Genomic DNA, 21152 nt, shown 5'->3' with positions numbered 1-21152 from the left:
CACGTAGCAACGCTACTCGAGAATGCAGCCAAAACTTTTGTCTGCTTACAAACACATTCCATTGGCCCCCTGGTAACAACTAATCACGAGCCACTGCTTTGAGCAATGTTCATTTGTGAATAAGATCTCACACTACAGTTTGTTTTCTCTCATTAAAGGGCCAGTAACATAATTTAGGGTTGTTTCTATTCATATAATGTTCCATTAAGCTGCACTGGTAAAAATGGTACACTTGCTTAAGAAGCTGCCATTGAAGGGCTAGTGGTCATTCATAGCATCCTACAGAACTAATGTAAAGAAAGCCGCCAATCTGCACAATATTTTGGATATCACTAGTATAATGATTTCAGTGATATTAGGAGATTGTTGTTGACTGGGGCAGTAAAAAATGGGGGGGTGTCTGATACCCCCTTGTGTCAAGAAAGATGGGGGCCATTGTCTTCACTATGTGCCGCTTCCCTAATCCAAATAACCGAGCACAGATCCATAAAGAAGAACTAAAGGTGGGCACATTAAAGCTGGCGGTATTGGTCCTTTAAACCGATTCGGCAGCGTATCTCCCCGTGTGTGGGGGCTCCAGACGGGTCCAAAATTCGTCCAGATATCGATCAAGTTTGATTTTTTTCCACGATCCAGGACCGTATAGGCTACTTGATGTGGTCCTGCAACCAGTCGGTGCCCCCAAGGGCCGAACATTCGGATTCACCCGATATCGCCCAGCCGTTCGTGGGCACATCCGGATCTAATAGTGTATGGCCACCTTTGTAAAACAATTCAAGGCAAAAATGGCCTGTTTTGTATAACAAACTGCACCAGCCTCAAGTTTCCGAATCTCTACAACAGTAATGATTCTGACAATCAAAACTGTCACAGAAGCTCTTCATCTTGGATTTTGTAAGGAGTGTCAGTGGCACTGCACATGCTCAGTGTGGGCAGCTGTGGAGAAGTTCAGCTAAGAGCTCCTCACCAACCATCAAGCAGAAACGCATGTTCATCTGTCATAACAGAAGATGATGCTAAAGGGCTGATTATTTCATTCTGATTAATTACTAATTAGCCTTGGACTATGACATATATCAGGGATGTACCGAATTCAGGATTCGGTTTGGGATTCGGCCAGGGTTCTGCCTTTTTCAGCAGGATTTGGATTCGGCTGAATCCTTCTACCCGGCCAAACCAAATTCTAATTTGCATATGTAAATTAGAAGTGGGGAGGGAAATTGTGACAAAACAAGGTAAAAACATGTTTTCCCCTACCCACCCCTAATTTGCATATGCAAATTAGGATTCTGATTGGTATTCGGCCAAATCTTTTGGTATCAAGAACACTCACGGATATAATAATAGATGAATTTATTGACGTTTAACAAAATCCCCCACATCACCACACACACACACACACACAGACAGACACACACACACACACAGACAGACACACACACACACACAGACAGACACACACATAGACAGACACACACACATAGACAGACACAGACAGACACAGACAGACACAGACAGACACAGACAGACACAGACAGACACAGACAGACACAGACAGACAGACAGAGACACAGACAGACAGAGACAGACACACAGACAGACACACAGACAAACGCATACAGACGCACACACACAGAAACACAGACAAACGCACACACACACAGACACACAGACAGACAGAAACACAGACAAACACACACAGACAGAGTATATTAGCAGCCTAGAATCAGCAGACAAGAAGATGGGGGGCTACAGGGGGAACCTTCAGAGACACAGATCTTTACTACTAAAGGGCTGCGAGGGTCTTGGGCTGGTACAAAATCTCATACAATCAATCTTCATGTCATCTGGATTTTTTTAATGTATGGTAGTTATTAGTTTATACTTCAAACCTACATTTTGAAAAGGCCTACAGAATAGGAACTTAAATAGTAAATATTTGAATGATAGCATTCATGGGGGGGGGGGCAACAACAAAAATAATAAAATGTAAAAAAACGAATGCTTAAATGAAATCCAACTGCTACATACTGCTCTTAATCTAAAGGAAATTTCCCCTTAGAGCTAATTACAAACTCACTGAATAATCTCAATATACAGTAATTGTAAATTATAACTTTATCTGCCAAAAAGTAGGATGAGTGTGCAGTGATGTCAGTTGTTGAGTCACATCAGCTCACACTCGAGTCCAAACGTTAGCGGCAGTAGTAAGTCAGGGTTTCAATTTACCCTATCATTTCTGTTCACACTCACAGTAAGTGGACGCTGAAGAGTGAAATCACATTGGCTAATGCCCAATTGAAATCTCAGTAGACAAATGCAGCCTGAGTCTGCTGGGCGACTAATCTCCCCGAATCTGCCCTAAACAATCAAATATTGCCCCACTGGGGTCTTGCTTTAATCTAACAAAGTCCTGTAGGCTTCATATTTCCCATCTGCCACTTGATCCAAACAAAGCGTCTCTTTTTGCTGCAGTGATGTCATTAACAGAATCGCCAGGCAAATAACATGAAACATACACTTGTCCCAACCTTTGCTTGTTTTTTTAACATGAACAGACTCCTTTTCAAGAGGTAAGAAACACACCCTAGTTACAAGAATATCAGGAAATGGCGATCTTTAAAAATAAAAAAAGGGGGGGAACGAACGTGACTTTAAATTTCTTTTTTTTTCAGCCACATTACAGCTGAAAATGTTCAGTTTCATAAGGAAAATTGCAAAACGAATACAACATGGGCTTTTTGTAAAGAGAAATATTAAACTGCCGGTCCACCTTTAAATTAACTACATGACATTCATATGCCCAAGGTCAGTACAATTTGGTCTTTAAAGGGATACTGTCATGGGAAAAAAACATTTTTTTCAAAATGAATCAGTTAATAGTGCTACTCCAGCAGAATTCTGCACTGAAATCCATTTCTCAAAAGACACATGACTTGGGGCAGCTGGGAAATTGACAATATGTCTAGCCCCATGTCAGATTTCAAAATTGAATATAAAGAAATCTGTTTGCTCTTTTGAGAAATGGATTTCAGTGCAGAATTCTGCTGGAGCAGCACTATTAACGGATTCATTTTGAAAAAAACATTTTTTCTCATGACAGTATCCCTTTAAGGGAGAACTAAAACCCCCAATAAGAAAATCCCCTACCTACTACCCTAGGTAGTCTCCCCCTCCCTACTTCCTTCTCCTTCCACACAGTTAGTAGTAGGGATGCACCGAATCCACTATTTTGGATTCGGCCGAACCCCCGACCCCTTCGCAAAAGATTCAGCCGAATACCGAACCGGATCCTAATTTGCATACGCAAATTTGGATTTGGATTCAGTTCGGCTGGGAAGAAGGATTCGGCCGAATCCTGCTGAAAAATGCAGAATCTGAACTGAATCCTGGATTCAGTGCATCCCTAACAGTTAGTCACCCCTGAAATTGCCCCTAAGAGTTTGCTCAGGTATCGGTGTAGAGTAAACGCAGCGGAGCTCATGGGCGCCAACTTCCGGATCTTCATCTTCTGCAGTCTTCCGGTTCTAGGGATTCCCTCGAATCCACTATTTTTACAATTTGGTCTTTAAAGGAGTACTAAACCCCCAATTAAAAAATCCTCTACCTACTACCCTAGGTAATCCCGCCCTTCCTACTTCCCTCTCCCTCCACATAGTTAGTAGGGATGTACCAAATCCACTATGTTGGATTCGGCCGAAACCCTGAATCCTTCGCGGAAGATTTGGCTGAATAACGAACCGAATCCTAATTTGAATATGCAAATTAGGGGTGGGAAGGGGAAATATTTTTTACTTCCTTGTTTTGTGACAAAAAGTCATGCAATTTCCCTCCCCGTCCCTAATTTGCATATGCAAATTAGCATTCAGATTAGGTTCAGACAGGAAAAAAGATTCGGGAAAAAAGATTCGGGCAAATCCTAATCCTGCTGAAAAAGGCCGAATCCTGGCCAAATCCCGAACCGAATCCTGGATTCGGTGCATCCCTATCCGGTTCATAGCAACGGTGCATCTGGCAAAAGTGCCAGAAATTGTCGAAAGGACGGTAGAGGACCCGAAGAAGACTCCGCTGCTCTTATGTGAGCAAACTCTTAGGGACCATTTGAGGGTTAACTAACTATACACGGGGGAGGGAAGCAGAGAAGGGGGACTACATAGGGTAGTAAGTAGAGGATTTTCTTGATGGGGGTGGTTTATTTCTCCTTTAATCAGTCCAAATCCACCCTGAGCATTTACAGGTTACCCAGAATGCTCAGGACCTGGGGATGTCCAGATAACTAGTCTTGCTGTAATTTGGATCGCCATACATTAAGACTGATAAAAATCCGGTACACTAATTAAATCCAATATTTTTTTTTTTTTTTTTTGCATTCAATGAGGATTCATTATACTGGTATGGGATGCGTTATCTGGAAACCCATTATCCAGAAGTTTTTTTCGAATGACGAAAAGCCCGTCTCCCATATACTCCGTTATAATAATTAATCCAAATTTTTGCAAATGATTTCCTTTTCCTCTGTAATAAAACAGTAACTTGTACTTGAGCCCAACTAAGATATAATTAATCCTTATTGGAAGCAAAAACAGCCTATTGGGTTTATTTCATGTTTAAATAATTTTCTAATAGACATGAAGAGCCAAATTATGGCAAGATCCGTTATCTGGAAAACCCCAGGTCCCAAGCATTCTGGATAACAGGCCTCATACCTGTATCTTGGTTGGGATCAAGTACAAGGAATCATTTTTTAAAATTTGAATAAATTGATTAAAATGGAGTCCGTGGGAGATGGCCTTCCCTAATTCAGAGCTTTCTGGATAACAGGGTTTACAGATAAACAATAAGAACAGTCAGGCTGCACTGAGATATCAGACAGAATAAACTAGGCTTAATATTTCTGTTTCATGTAAAACCCATATAAAACAAATGCAGAAACCTCTACAAGAGATTCAATTGGCCTTCATTGTTATAATTTTTGCCTTCTTCTTACCCCTTTCAGTTTTCAAATTGGGGGGGGTCAATGACCCCATCTAAAAAACAAATGCTCTGCAAGGCTTAACATATTGTTATTGGTACTTTTTATTCCTCATCTTTCTATTCAGGCCTCTCCTATTCATATTCCAGTCTCTTATTTAAATCAAAGCAAGGTTGCTAGGGGAATTTGGACCCTAGCAACCAGAAGCAAATCTGCAAACTGGAGAGCTGCTGAATAAAAAGCTAAACAAAAACACAAATAATAAAAAAAAAAAAAAAACTTTTAGTATGTTATAGAATGGCCAAGCAACTTTTAAATTGGTTATTATTTATTTTTTATAGTTTTTTAATTTGCCTTTTTCTTCTGACTCTTTCCAGCTTTCAAATGGGGGTCACTGACCCCTTCTAAAAACAAATGCTCTGTAAGGCTATACATGTATTGTTATTGCTACTTTTTATTCCACATCTTTCTATTCAGGCCTCTCCTATTCACATTCCAGTCTGTTATTCAAATCAGCGCATGGTTGCTAGGGCAATGTGGACCGTAGCAACCCATTTGCCAAAACAGCAAACTGGAGAGCTGCTGAATAAAAAGCTAAATAACTCCAAAACGGCAAATAATAAAAAATGAAAACCAATTGCAATTTGTCTCAGAATATCACTCTCAAAATCATACTAAAAGTTATATCAGAGGTGAACAACCCCTTTAAAGGTGAACAAAGCCTTTAACTCAATTTAGTTGGGCTGATTTCCGACAAGTGCAGTGAGCAAAGTGCAATGTTCAGCCCAGTTGCCCTATTTTTGCCCACTATTTCTGCATCTGATTCATCAGGCACAAGTGTGTTGCACCTATTGATGGGTAAGTGGAGTGGATTTTGTTGCAAGTACGTTTAATGTGCTACTAACTGCAGGGGAACTGCGGGAATAACACTTGTGGACATAAATGAGCCCTAGTATCATCTGCTGCATACAAACTTGCAAAGGGAGTAGGGATGCACCGAACCGAGGATTCGGATCGGTATCCGGCCTTTTTCAGCAGGATTCGGATTCAGCTGAATTTTTCTGCCCAACTGAACGGAATTTGCATACGCTGAATCTTTCGCGAAGGATTTGGGGGTTCGCCCGAAATCCAAAATAGTGGATTTGTTGCATCCCTAAAAGGGAGTACATATATGGAATCTATTATCCAGAGTTTTTTGGACCTGGTGGTTTTCAGATATGGCGTTTATTCCCTCAGGTTGGATCCAAATACCTTAAAAGGGTTGTTCATCTTCGAAAACTTTTTCCAGTTTAGTTGTTTTCCGATAGTTCACCAGAAATAAAGACTTTTTGCAAACATTTTCTATTTGTGACCGTTTTTCTAATATTGAAGTATAAAGTTATTCACCTTCTAAGCAGCTCTGGGAGGGGGGGGTCGCCGACACTTTAACTGTTCTAAATGGATACATTTATTTGATACATCTTTTTCCCTGCTGAGTAGAATCCCTGAGTTTCATTAAGGGCAGAGACACAAGCTGCTATTTCGGGAAATTAGTCGCCTAGTGAAAAATCGTTTCTTCTTCGGGCGACTTATCTCCACAAACTGCCTCCCTGCCGGCTAGAATCTAAATCCCCAGCGGGATGGCACTCTGAACACTTCATTTTCCGAAGTCGCCAAAAGTTGCCTCACGAGGCAACTTCAGGCGAGTACGGAAAGCCAAAGCGATCCTAGTGCCATCATGCAGGCGATTTACATTCTAGCTGGCAGGGAGGCAGTTCGGGGAGATTAGTCGCCCGAAGAAGAAACAGTTTTTCACTGGGCGACTAATTTCCCGAAATAGCAGCTTGTGTCTCTGCCCTAAAGTCAGCTGTTAGAATTGACAGTGGCGTAACTAGATGTTGCTTGACCCCACAGCAAATTAATTTTAGGGCCCCCAACATATCCAGTGTTTGTCCTGTTTTACCAATATATGTTCAAATTGCTCATCAATGAGAGCCTCATGGGGCCCCCTGTACCTCCTGGGCCCCCCTGCAGCCGCAGGGTCTGCTTCCTCTGTAGTTACGCCCCTGAGAATTGATACAATAGTTGCTAATATTCCGCAGATACTGCTAAGAAATGTGTCAACTAAATGGATCAACTAATTGTAGCAAACACCAGAGACACCAACATTCAACTTTTGGGGAAACGGTAAAAAATAAAAGATGGAAAGTAATTGAAAAAAAAAAAAAAAAGTTTTTATTTCTGGGGAACAATCTGAAAACAACTGAACTGAAAAATGTGTTTGGAAGGTGAACAACCCCTTTAAGAATAATTAAAACATGAAAAGTTAAACACTAAATAATCCGAAAAGTATTGTTTTGTCACAAATATAGGCGTATGCAGCTTAGTTACAATAAAGTACAAGGTTTTATTATTACAGAAAAAAAGGAAAAAATTTTTTTAAAAAAATATTTGCTTAAAATGGACTATGGGAGATAGTAATTTGAAGCTTTTTAGTAGGGTTGCACCGAATCCACTATTTTGGATTCGCCCGAATCCTTCGCAAAAGATTCAGCCGAATACTTATTGCATATGCAAATTAGGGATGGGAGGGGAAAACCATTTTTTACTTGTGTCACGCGATTTCCCGCCTGCCCCTATTTTGCATATGCAAATTAAGATTCGGTTCGGCTGGGCGGAAGGACTCGGCCGAATCTGAATCCTGCTGGAAAGGGCCAAATTCCGAACCAAATCCTGGAGTCGGTGAATCCTTACTTTTTCCGCACCACACCTGTAAAGCAAAAATCTGAAACACGATTACTCACAAAATAGACTGCTCCAAAGCTTCCATGTCCAATTTCCCGGAGATCAGAGAAAAGTTTTTCCGGATCATCCCTGAAGAAAAGCTCCGCTACATCTGGGTCCTTCAGACTTCCAGCTCGACTTGTTGACGGCATCCTGCTTGAGCAGTCTGCCGACCAACTATCTAGGCTTGCGGTGCTGCCACAACGCCTGGTTCATCTGTGTGAATGTGGCTTCTTGACCATGGGCTACGGAAAGAGACAGATACATGTCTGAATAAAACTTATTCTGGCAAATAACAGCAAAAAAAAAAAAAAAGTCAAAGTTTGCAAAGTTCTAATAGTCAACTTGGGCAAGGGTATCGTGATTAAGAAACAGACCAATCGAATTTAACGCTCAAGACACATTTGCATCTAAATACATTGAACAAATTCCCCTTATAATACACACAAGCCATGAATCTTGTAAATTATATCATTATAAATGGTGTGTAGTGATGTCATCAGTTATAAACGGTGAGTAGTGATGTCATCAGTTATAAACGGTGATGTCATTTCTGTCACGACTCACTGAATCTTGTGTATTATAATAAATAAAGTACCCCCAGTTGCAAAATATGAGGATGTTAGAGGGGGTACTTTATTTCCTATATAATACACAAAAGCCATGAATATCCTGTAAATTATATCCTTATAAACGGTGAGTTCTGATGTCATCAGTTATAAACGGTGAGTTCTGATGTAATTTCTGTCACATGACTCACCGAAACTTGTGTATTATAATAAATAAAGTACCCCCAGTTGCAAAATATGAGGATATTAGAAGTTACCTCGGAGTTTCCTGACCTGTATAAAAACACTCGGCCTTCGGCCTCGTGTTTTTATATGGTCATGAAACTCCTCGGTAACTTATAATATCCTTATATTTTACAAAAGGGGGTACTTTATTCACTATATAATACACAAAAGCCATGAATATCCTGTAAATTATATCCTTATAAACAGTGAGTTCTGATGTCATCAGTTATAAACGGTGAGTAGCAATGTCATCAGTTATAAACGGTGATGTCATTTCTGTCACATGACTCACTGTATCTTGTGTATTATAATAAATAAAGTACCCCCAGTTGCAAAATATGAGGATATTAGAAGTCACCTCGGAGTTCCATGACCTGTATAAAAACACTCGGCCTTCAGCCTCGTACTTTTATATGGTCATGAAACTCCTCGGTAACTTATAATATCCTTATATTTTACAATAGGGGGTACTTTATTCACTATATAATGACATTGTCCAAAATGTTTTACCTTCAGTGTCTGGTGGAGGCTCGGCTCCCATTTAGAGCCTTCAGGAACAAACAGCTATGGGGGTCTTTTCTGACCCCAAACTGTTAAAATATCTAAGTAGGTGATAACTGGCTGAATATGTAGATTGAAAAATTAGAGCTTTTGGGAATACAGGTATGGGAATGGTTATCCAGAATGCTCGGGACCCAACAGATCTTTCTGTAATTTGGATCTACATACCTTAAAGGGATCCAGTCATCGGAAAACATGTTTTTTTCAAAACACATCAGTTAATAGTGCTACTCCAGCAGAATTCTGCACTGAAATCCATTTCTCAAAAGAGCAAACAGATTTTTTTTTTATATTCAATTTTGAAATCTGACATGGGGCTAGACATATTGTCAATTTCCCAGCTGCCCCTGGTCATGTGTGTCTTGAACCATAGAAAGTCTATGCACAGATTTTTCGTGTGTGTTTTAAAGTGCTGTAGTGATTTCTACAAGATGCTATCTCCAAAATAAAATTATGATTAGGTCAAACAAAGTGCTTTGAGTGCTTGCTTCAAAAGGTCAAATTAATTAAAAATGAGGCGCAATGGTGTTTTCTTCAATCAGTAAAAATCAGCATGTGCTTCTCCACTCTCTGGTGGGATTGGCAATTTACAAGATTCCTGATTTCAAAACAGCATATCAATATCAACTCCAGGGTATTCCTTTTTTACCTTTTGAAGCAAGCACTAAAAGCACTTTGTTTGACCTAATTATAATTTTATTTTGGAGACAGCACCTTGTAGAAATCACTACAGCACATTAAAACACAAAAAAATCTGTGCATAGACTTTCTATGGTTCAAGACACACACAGATTGGTGTTGTAACACTTTGGTGATTGCACTGAATATTAACAATGTTGCACTAGGTTCTGTTATTTGTTTTCTTCCATAGCCTGTGGCGCTGATCTTTAATTGTATCTTGACTTGATGATCCAGTGGAGGAATTGTGAAAAAGATCGGCAAAGGGAAAAGTAAACCCTCAGAATTTTTTCTTTAAATCTTGCAAATATTTGTTGTTTTTTGAAATTTTAACTCTATTAAATAAACACAATAGCATTGTTTTGCCTCCAATAAGGATTAATTATATCTTAGTTGGGATCAAGTTTAGACTGTTTTATTATTACAGAGAAAAGGGAAATCATTTTTAAAAAATTGGATTATTTGATTATAATAGAGTCTAAGGCAGACAGTCTTTCCATAATTTGGAGCTTTCTGGATAATGGATCCCATTCCTGTACTTAGGTCCCTGCTTTGGGTAATTCTGGGACACCCTGCATACATGCTTTGGGGGCACATTAGAAGAATACAATCATACAATCATATTTTTGCACCAAGGAATCTGGCTTTTTCTGCAGTTTTGTACCTTGTTTATCCTTATTCACATAATTAGCGTGGGCTCGCATGAAAAACAACATTCCTATCGTTCATGACAGGTCTTGCTTTGTAGATAAGCAATACATCAGAAGTTCAGATAATTCTGTTGATCGTCATTAAATCTTTATCCAACAATTCAAAACACCATCAGTTTACCGCTTCAATTACTTTGCCAAACAGCCATGGATCACAGTCACACATATGGTTCTGTAGTATAGCAATTTGACTTCTATGTGACCAGATATTTGTCAGTGAGGAGGTCAAGCAGGGCCCCTACAGGGGCTCATAAGTGGCTCACTCAGTATGAAGGAGCCGAACCAATAGCCCGTGTATAGCCAACCTTTACAGTCAGATTCCATAATTATATGACCAAGAGGTTAACGTTTTATTTTAAGTGTATCATTTAATCAAAGTAAACAAAAATTGTGAAAAATACAGGTATGCAGATCGATATGACTTTTGAGGCAGAACCCCCCCCCCCCACCTCATGCTCTTATGTTAGAACATTTATAAGAACACAGCAGAACCATCACCACCTTTTTTTTCTAAAAAACATGGTACATTTTCCTTTTAAATGATGATGGGTTATCAACCAATGACTGCACAGGCCCCTATTTCCAATCAATGACTGAAGAGGCCCCTATTTCCAACCAATAACTGCACTGGCCCCCATTTCCAACCAATGACTGCACAGGCCCCATTTCCAACCAATGACTGCACTGGCCCCCATTTCCAACCAATGACTGAAGAGGCCCCTATTTCCAACCAATGACTGCACTGGCCCCCATTTCCAACCAATGACTGCACTGGCCCCCATTTCCAACCAATGACTGCACTGGCCCCCATTTCCAACCAATGACTGCACTGGCCCCCATTTCCAACCAATGACTGCACTGGCCCCCATTTCCAACCAATGACTGCACTGGCCCCCATTTCCAACCAATGACTGCACTGGCCCCCCATTTCCAACCAATGACTGCACAGGCCCCTATTTCCAACCAATGACTGCACAGGCCCCCATTTCCAACCAATGACTGCACTGGCCCCTATTTCCAACCAATGACTGCACTGGCCCCCATTTCCAACCAATGACTGCACAGGCCCAATTTCTTGTAAGAACACAGCATAACCACCACCTCCTTTTTTTTCTAAAAACATGGTACATTTTCCTTTTAAAATGGTGATGGGTTATCAACCAATGACTGCACAGTACCCATTTCCAACCAATGACTGCACTGGCCCCTATTTCCAACCAGTGATCCATGCATGCAGATTTCCCCAGTACAATTTGAGTATATAAATCTACTATCAGATTGTACAAACATCTGACCAAATATCGGGTATCCCAAAGTTCGAGTAACTTTGTCAATGTGTTGTATTGACTAGAGGACTGTGGGCTTTGGTTATTTGTATACCTCAATTAGTCTCCATGATTATTGGCAACATCCCTGAAAATAAAGGTACAAATTGTGCTTAATAAAGTCTTCTCTTTGGGGCCACACTGTGAAAAACAATATAGCATCGCCGTGCCTGATGATTATGTTGTTTGCGGCAGACAAATTAGATTATTGATCAGACAACAATAAAAGCAAGGATTGTTTGTATAAAAAGAAGAAGAAGACTTCATGAGGACAAGAAGAAAAAAAAACCAGACAATAAGATGAAAACTGAAAAGAAAACGGGGAGAGGGAGCGAACCAATGGCTACTAAACATTCATTGCAAGTGAAGGAATGTTCTTTGTATGAACAGTGATTATGTCACGCTCTTCCATCTTTTAAGAAACATCAGATTCTTACAAAAAGGACATTGTTGCAGAGCGACTGCTAAAATCCCACAATTCACCACTTTGTACATATGTAAATCCGGGGTTTAGAGTGAAAGGGGGGGGGGAGGCTTCAGACCAAATAAATCAATGCCGAACAAATGATTGGCTCAATTCCGACCTGGATCATTCACTGCCTGAAATCAAATTGATTTTTAAAGGACCGGTAACAGCAAAAAGCAGAACTCATTTGTTTAATGCTAAATAGTTATGGGACCCATTATCCAGGGGTTTTCCAGATAAGGGATCTTTCCTTAATTTGGATTTTCATACCTAAAAAATCATGTAAACATTAAATAAACCCAAGTGCATGTACAACAATGATTCAATGGAAAGTGATAGAGGAGAAGTTGATAGAGGAAAAGTCTGGTTATACCAGTGAATAAAACGCCAGCAAATTATAGTGCATCGTCCTGGACAAATACGGTACAAACAGTATTGGTAGTGCTAAGTGAATCCAAGCAGATCAAAAATATCCATAATATACAACAGGTAGGGGATCAGTTATACAGGAACCCGTTATCCAGAAAGCTCCAAATAATGGAAAGGCTGCCTTTCATAGACTCCATTATAATAAAATAAGCCGAAATTTGTAAAATGATTTCCTCTATCTCCATAATTATAAAACTACAACTTGTACTTGATCCAAGAAATATCGAATTATTGTTGGAAGCAAAACCAGTTTATTTGGTTTATTTAATGTTAACATGATTTGTATTTATCACTATAAATAAACAAACATTTTTGGATTCACAGATATAACAGGGAACAAAGCACACATTACTCTCCAATAAAAGTATCCGAGGAATCACAAAGTCATTCTCTGACAATAAAACGGCATTATGCATCAGTGTTTTTATACAGCTTACTGGACTACAACAAGGATGAACAATATTCCTTATTATACACAAGTCTGAATAAGTCCTATTACACACAGGGCATCACTATGCGCTGAATATATAGATAATTCCATAGAAATTATTCATGGTTTCTAGGAGCGAGCCTCACCCAACTTTTTATAACATTAATCCCCTGACTGCTGCCAGAAGGTTTTGACTCAATGGAGGAGAATTTATAGACAAGTTTTTTTTTTTTAATATAACTGGTTAGTGTCTATGTGCTATTTATAAAGCTTTATTTACATGAAGCTGCAATGTGTTACCCAGATACTGTTCATCTTTCACATCAGTCTGTAGGTGGCCGTACACGTAACAACTAAGACTTTGTTTAGAACGATATTTTAGGGTGAGGGCACACGGTCCGATTCGGGGAGGCAGTTGAGGAGATTAGTTGCCAGTTTGTTAATGGACGACTAATCTCCCCGAACCTGAGCGTGTGTCCTGACCCTTATTTTGCAGATGTGTACGGAGTAAGGAATGACTTTGCACCATTGCTTATCTTTACTTAAGATAAACAAAGGATTCTGTCATGATTTTATGGTGTAGTTTTTATTTCTAAATTACACTGCAAATAATTCACTCCACAATATAAAATGTCATTCCTGAACCAACAAGTGTATTTAGTTGTAATATTGGTGTGTAGGTGCATCTCAGCTCATTTTGCCTGGTCATGTGATTTCAGAAAGAGCCAGCACTTTAGGATGGAACTGCTTTCTGGCAGGCTGTTGTTTCTCCTACTCGATGTAACGGAATGTGTCTCAGTGGGACCTGGATTTTACTATCGAGTTCTATTCTACCAGGCAGCTGTTATCTTGATTTAGGGAGCTGCTATCTAGTTACCTTACCATTGTTCTGTTGTTTGGCTGCTGGGGGGAAAGGGAGGAGGTGATCTCACTCCAACTTGCAGTACAGCAGTAAAGAGTGATGGAAGTTTATCAGAGCACAAGTCACATGACGGGAGGCACCTGGAAAACGGACAATATGTCTAGCCCCATGTCAGATTTCAAAATTAAATATAAAAAAAAAAAATCTGTTTTCTCTTTTGAAAATCAGATTTCAGTGCAGAAGTATGCTGGAGCAGAACTATTATGTATTTTGGGGGAGGGGAGACATGTTTTCCCATGACAGTATACCTTTAAAGCGACACTGGCACCTTTCTATACATAGGAACATATCAGTATTACTAATACACTGCACTCTGGTCCCCATCTCCCAATACTCTGACCAGGGTCCAAAGTGTTTTCACTGCCTGTGCAGAAAAAAAGCAGATCTGGGGTCTTCTGTTCCATGTTGTGTGTGCACAGACACAGCACCATCCTAACCGTGCACACACAGCGGATTTTGAAGCAAAAATGCACATGTTCACATTTTCACGTTAATACTGCGCCTGTCAGTACACAAACAACATGAAGCAGAAGACATCAGATCAGTCTTTTTGCAGGCCACTATCCTAAAGGATTATGGAACATGGAGTGCAGTCTTCAAGAACTTACACCCAGCAGAGCCTGACATGCTGATATATCTATAGAAGATAAATTAAAGGTGTGTTTGAAGACCAAGTTAATCTGAAGGTATACACTTTTATTTTTCAATAAAATTATCCACTTTAAAACCTGGCGACCAGGAGCGCAGTATCTGGTGAGTCAATTGGGTTGAAAAAAAGACAAAGTCCATCAAGTCCAACCCCTCCAAATGAAAACCCAGCCCCATACACACACCCCTCCCTACGCTCACATAAATGATATATACCCATATCTATACTAACTATAGAGTTTAGTATCACAATAGCCTTTGTATTATGTCTGTCCAAGAAATCATCCAAGTCCCTCTTATAGTCATTAACTGAATCATCACCCGGCAGTGCATTCCCCAACCTCACTGTCCTCACTGTGATGAACCCCCTACTCTGTTCCTTTAAATGAAACTTCTTTTCCTCTAGTCTGAAGGGGAGGCCTCTGGTACGTGATTCTCTTTATGGGTAAAAAGGTCCCCTGCTATTTGTCTATAATGTCCTCTAATGTACTTGTAAAGTCTAATCATGTCCCCTCACAAGCGCCTTTTTTCCCCCAGAGAAAACAACCCCAACCTTGACAGTCTCCCCTCATAATTTAACTCTTCCCTCCCTCTAACCAGTTTAGTTGCACTTAGTCTCTGCACTCTCTCCAGCTCATTTATATCCCTCTTAAGGACTGGAGTCCAAAACTGCCCCCATACTCCAGATGAGGCCTCACCAGGGACCTATAAAGAGGCAGAATTATGTTTCATCCCTTGAGTTAATGCCCTTAACTCAAGTTTTTCTTTCCCTGACTGTCAAATTACCTTTATTGATTAATGCCGATTTATATAGCCAGATTTATATACCCATACCTACCCCTTCTCTGACATCATCGGAGGGGGCAAGCAAGTATATACTCAAGCTATGTCACCCCTCATTTGCTGGGCATAAAATTGTTCAGAGGGAGGTCAGGGATCTACTAGGTGCCATTGAATATGGACTGCCTGAAGCTGCCTGTCCCAAAACATTCATCTTGACCCACCACATTCCCCCTTGTATTTTCATAATTTTTGCACTGAAATCTGCCCTGCGTGCACTGACAGGTGGATGTAGTAGCTGTTTATGCTTTTGCAAGCAGGGGCAGAAGCCACTAAAGAAAGCTCACCTTGTACCACAAGCTTTAGATGTTTGATTACAAAAAGAGGGTTCTGTCACTCACATTGGGCTGGAAGTGGTGAGATCCTTCAACAGGTTGAGGTACTGCTCATATTTGTGATCTACGCTATGGAAGAACCACATCACCAAGAATGGTGGAAACCACCTTTCTCAACAGTTCCTTCAGGATTTGTAATTGTCCCCGGGCTCAGGTCCTGCCCCATCGACCAATCATCAGATATCAGTCTGGGCAGGTCATCATTTTGGACTTGCACACAAGTCAGCAGCCATGGTGGGCCTGTGTGTGTGGATAACTTTAGGCTATGGGCACACGCTGCTATTTCGGGAGACTAGTCACCCAGTGACAAATTGCTTCTTCTTCGGGCAACTAATCTCCCCAAACTGCCTCCCCGCCGGCTAGAATCTAAATCACCGGCGGGATGGTAGAGCCATGCAGCTGGTCGGGTACCTGCGGGTTATCCCCAAAAAACCTGCAGGTAGAAGTTCCGGGTGCAGGTATAGACGCGGGTCGGCGGTTCTGTGGGTTTGTGGGTCGGGCGCGGGTCTACTCACAAGCGATGTTTACTCTGTTTTTCTGATCATGTCTACTTACGATGATGTCACTTCCGGTTTACAATGACCACTTCCTGATTTTTGATGGTCAGCGGGTCGCGGGTCTGGGTTGCGGGTAAGGTACTTGCGGGTCGGGTAGCGGGTCCAATCGGGTAAGAATGCGGGTTGCGGATTGCAGGGTACTGGTCGGGTACAGGTTCCAAAAAAATGGACCTGCGCAGGACTCTACGGGACAGCACTCGGAGCACTTCGTTTTCCGAAGTCACCCGAAATTGCCTCACGAGGAAACTTTGCGCGGCTTAGGAAAGCCGAAGTGATCCGACTGCAATCCCGCCGGTGACTTACATTCTAGCCAGCGGGAAGGCAAGAAGCGATTCGACGCTGGGCAACTAATCTCATGAAATAGCAGCGTGTGCCCTGGCCCTTACTGTGACTCAGCTGACTAAACAACAACTAATGTGATCAGTCTATTGACGATGAGCCAGGTCTGAGCTGTGCAGTGACAGTAATTACACAGTGCAAGTAGTCTTAGCCATGAATAGCACCGTTCATCGCTGCTGTTGGACATGTGCTTATAATCGCTGCATGCCAATAACAGAATTTGCCAATTAGATCACACACAGAAGTTAGCAGTCCTGTCATTTGAGTATAATAAATCTCTATCTGAAGGCTGGCTCTTTGATTCCGAGATAGAAAGAACGCTTCATTGCAAAATGTTTGAGTAATGTGTGGCAATATCCACCACACCCTGACATTAAAGGGATTCTGTCATGATTTTTATGATGTCGTTTTTATTTCTAAATGACACTGTTTACACTTCAAATAATTCACTGTACAATATAAAATGTCATTCCTGAAGCAGCAAGTGTATTTAGTTGTAATATTGGTGTGTAGGTGCATCTCAGCTCATTTTGCCTGGTCATGTGATTTCAGAAAGAGCCAGCACTTTAGGATGGAACTGCTTTCTGGCAGGCTGTTGTTTCTCCTACTCAATGTAACTGAATGGGTCTCAGTGGGACCTGGATTTTACTATTGAGTGTTGTTCTTAGAGCTACCAGTCAGCTGTTATCTTGTGTTAGGGAGCTGCTATCTTGTTACCTTCCCATTGTTCTGTTGTTAGGCTGCTGGGGGGGTGATATCACTCCAACTTCCAGTACAGCAGTCAAGAGTGACTGAAGTTTATGAGAGCACAGATCACATGACTTGGGGCAGCTGGGAAATTGACAATATGTCTAGCCCTATGTCAGATTTCAAAATTGAATATAAAAAAATCTGTTTGCTCTTTTGAGAAATGGATTTCAGCGCATAATTCTGCTGGTGCAACACTGATGTGTTTTGGAAAAAAAAAAATTCTCTCATGACAGTATCCATTTAAAGAGTAACCTGGCAGGCAGAGTTTTTGCTTTGACAAATATATTTCTGTCCCACTTTGGCTGAAGCTTATACCATACAATTGCACAGTGAAATGCATTTTTCAAAAGAGCAAAATATTTTTTTCTATTTAATTTTGAAATCTGACATGGGGCTAGACAGTCATTTTCCCAGGAGCCCCCAGTAATGTGTCTTGTGCTCTGATAAACTTCAGTCACTCTTTACTGCTGTACTGCAAGTTGAAGTGATATTACTCCTTCTCTCCCCCCCCCCCCCCAGAAGCCAACAGAAAAATGGGAAGGTAACCAGATAGCAGTTCCCTAAGACAAAATAACAGCTGCCTGGTAGATCTAAGAACAGCATTCAATAATAAAATCCAGGTCCCATTGTGACTCCTTCAGTTACATTGAGTAGGAGAAACAACAGCCTGCCAGAAAGCAGTTCCATCCTAAAGTGCTGGCTCTTTCTGAAATCACATGACCAGACAAAATGACCTGAGATGCACCTACACACCAATATTACAACTAAATACACTTGCTGGTTCAGGAATGACATTTTATATTGTAGAGTGAATTATTTGCAGTGTAAACAGTGTAATTTAGAAAAAAAAAAACTATCTCATAGAAATCATGACAAAATCCCTTTAAGATTAAAAATATTACATAAAAATCAGGCTTTTTCCCTTTTTAAAGGCAAAGATTGTTGTTTTTTTTTCCCTGGGCGTCAGTTGTTTTAAGTCATGCAAACAAGTTTGTGTTCAAAACATTAACTATGATAGATTATGTAAAAAATGTACCACACCTACAAAATTGCTCATGGTGACAAGTCAATCGAGGGTAAGATATGTGCTGAAATAAGTCATCAACTAGAAATACAATATGCATTTATCCAATAAAACGCATAGCAATCATACTCTGTCTACGTCCAGAAGATCTGCCAAGACCCAATGAGAAACTTCCTAGCAAAAAAGAGGAAAGCTGTTACTACTGTGAAGGGAGGTGAAGGATAAGAGGCGCTCAATACTAGATGAAAGCAATGTGTACTGAACCAATGTTTTCTTGAGATGCTGGTCCTGATGAAGGCAGTGGTTTTTGGACTTGTTTAGGTAGAAGTCCTCCTTGGATGTTCAGCCTCCCTCCTTATCTCATAACAAGGGAATACATATTTAAAAACACGGTTATCATAATTTCAAGATATCTAGAAGATAATTATTCAACCACAATTGAACCTCAAGTGATGTTCTTTCGGGAGTATCTAGAACAGGGATCCGCAACCTTTTGAACCCGGGGAGTACCATTAGCATGAAAAATATTCCTGGGTTGCCAAATAAGGGCTGTGATTGGCCATTTAGTAGCCCCTATGTGGATTGTCAACCTACATTAAGGCTCTGTTTGGCAGTGCACCTGGTTTTTATACAACCAAAACTTGCCTCCAAGTCTGGAATTCAAAAATAAGCTCCTGCTTTGAGGCCACTGGGCGCAACATCCATGGGGTTGGAGAGCAACATGTTGCTCACGAGCTACTAGTTGGGGATCACTGATCTAGAAGAACAAATTTTTTTGTTCCAAATGTCACCCTAACTGGCATTCTATTTTGGGCCCCATTAGGAAAGGATATCGCTCTATAGTTTGGGAACCACTGTTATATGGAAATACCACACAGGGCATTTTCTTACAGTCACAAGCCAAAAATTCAGGTCAGAGATTACACTCATGACTTCCTATTGATGTCAAAGGAATACAACGCACAGTAAGTAAATAAGTATCAGGAGGAATTTGATCACCAACAGCCAGTTGGGTTACTGCCCTTAACTCTGCGGAGAATTGTATGTCTTGTGCACATTAAACAAAGCAGAGGACCTTTTGCATATTTATCCACCCCAGTGGTTGTCCAAATTGGGTAGAGCTGGTATTTCATCATCTGTGCTCCTTTAACCTTGGCTCTTGAACAACCTTGAATGTTTTCTACGAGGGACGTAATCTCGCTTATGTCTTCTCTACACGTAAACAGAAATATGAATTTCTTGCAGGGGTGGTCAATGTTTCCTTTGAATGTCCCAATATTTGCTAAGATAACAAATGGATGAAAGAGATGTCCTCGTATACTAGAAATCTTACACAACGCTGACCTCAAAGGTCTACCCAGCTCTGCTGATAGAGCCAAAGGGCAATGGCACACAAGGCGTTTTGTTGGCTACGGTAAATCTGCGCTACCACTGATGCCAGACGCTCCGAGTTTCTTCCCACTAGCAGTAATGTTAAAAATATACAAGTTGTAAAGTGCCCAAAGTTTCTTCTAAAGGCAACTTCAGGCTACTTTGAAAAGTGTAAGCGATGTATATGTTTTCCCACCAAGGAAAACTGGAGACCTGGTGATCCGGCGCCTGTGGTAGCACAGGTTTATGCAAGTGCGATTGCCCCAAATTATAAACTGCCTCTAGGGCACAGAAATCATGCACATGCGAAGCACAAAAAGAGATGGAAAACTAATACTAATAACTAGTACTAATAATTCAGCTACTCCAAGTACATTATGAACTCAGACAGAAATGTCCTGTTTGCTGAACAAGGGTAATGAACACTTAGGGGCAGATTTATCAAGGGTCGAAGTGAATTCGAGGGAATGTTCGAAGTAAAAAAAATTCTAAATTTCGAAGTAATTTTTTGGATAGTTCGACCATCGAATAGGATACTACAACTTTGTTTTTTTCGAAAAAGTTGCATGATTTCAATTGACGTTGATTTCGTTGCATCTTTTTATCACACCAATTTTTTTGAGAAGTATTATTGGTATATTAAGGGGAGTCGGGTTTGGGAGTTGTCAATTTTTTTTAAAAAAATAAAGGGAGAAAAGTCGAGTTTTAGTAAACAACCTCAACTATTATACATTATTAGTCATGTTCTATTATACTATTCTACATTAGTACATGGGTGTTGGTACAGGTATAGGATCCCTTATCTAGAAACCCGATATCCAGAAAGCTCCGAATTACAGAATGGCTGTCTCCCATAGACTCCATTTTATCCAAATAATCCAAATTTTTAAAAATTATTTCCTTTTTCTCTGTAATAACAAAACAGTAGCTTGTACTTGATCCCAACTAAGATATAATGAATCCTTATTTAAAGCAAAACCAGCCTATTGGTTTTATTTAATGTTTAAATGAATTTCTAGTAGACTTAAGGTATGAAGACCCAAATTACGGAAAGATCCGTTACCCGGAAAACCTCAGGCCCCGAGCATTCTGGATAACAGGTCCCATACCTGTATAGTTAATGACCCAGACCCCCTTTAAAAATAAAAGTCATTTCCAAAAGTGCTTAGATAAGCATTATGTTTCAAGCATTCACTGGAGTTAACTAAAGTAGGCTTAAACAGAAGTTGTACGTTATG

The 21152-nt window shown here is 40.4% G+C and overlaps 1 protein-coding gene across 2 annotated transcripts in view; it reads right to left on the bottom strand.

Annotated features, from left to right (window-relative positions):
* The window catches only part of taok1.S (TAO kinase 1 S homeolog), a 74972-nt gene that overhangs the window by 33637 nt on the left and 20183 nt on the right, over positions 1 to 21152 (bottom strand). For both annotated transcript variants that reach the window (NM_001086009.1, XM_018248003.2), the window contains 1 exon segment: positions 7756 to 7980. In NM_001086009.1, coding sequence (NP_001079478.1) covers positions 7756 to 7887 — 132 coding nt within the window. In that variant the 5' untranslated portion in view covers positions 7888 to 7980.

Source organism: Xenopus laevis, chromosome 2S, assembly GCF_017654675.1.
Source record: "Xenopus laevis strain J_2021 chromosome 2S, Xenopus_laevis_v10.1, whole genome shotgun sequence".
NCBI classification, from domain to species: domain Eukaryota; kingdom Metazoa; phylum Chordata; class Amphibia; order Anura; family Pipidae; genus Xenopus; species Xenopus laevis.
This window is presented reverse-complemented; position numbering and strand designations above follow the sequence as displayed.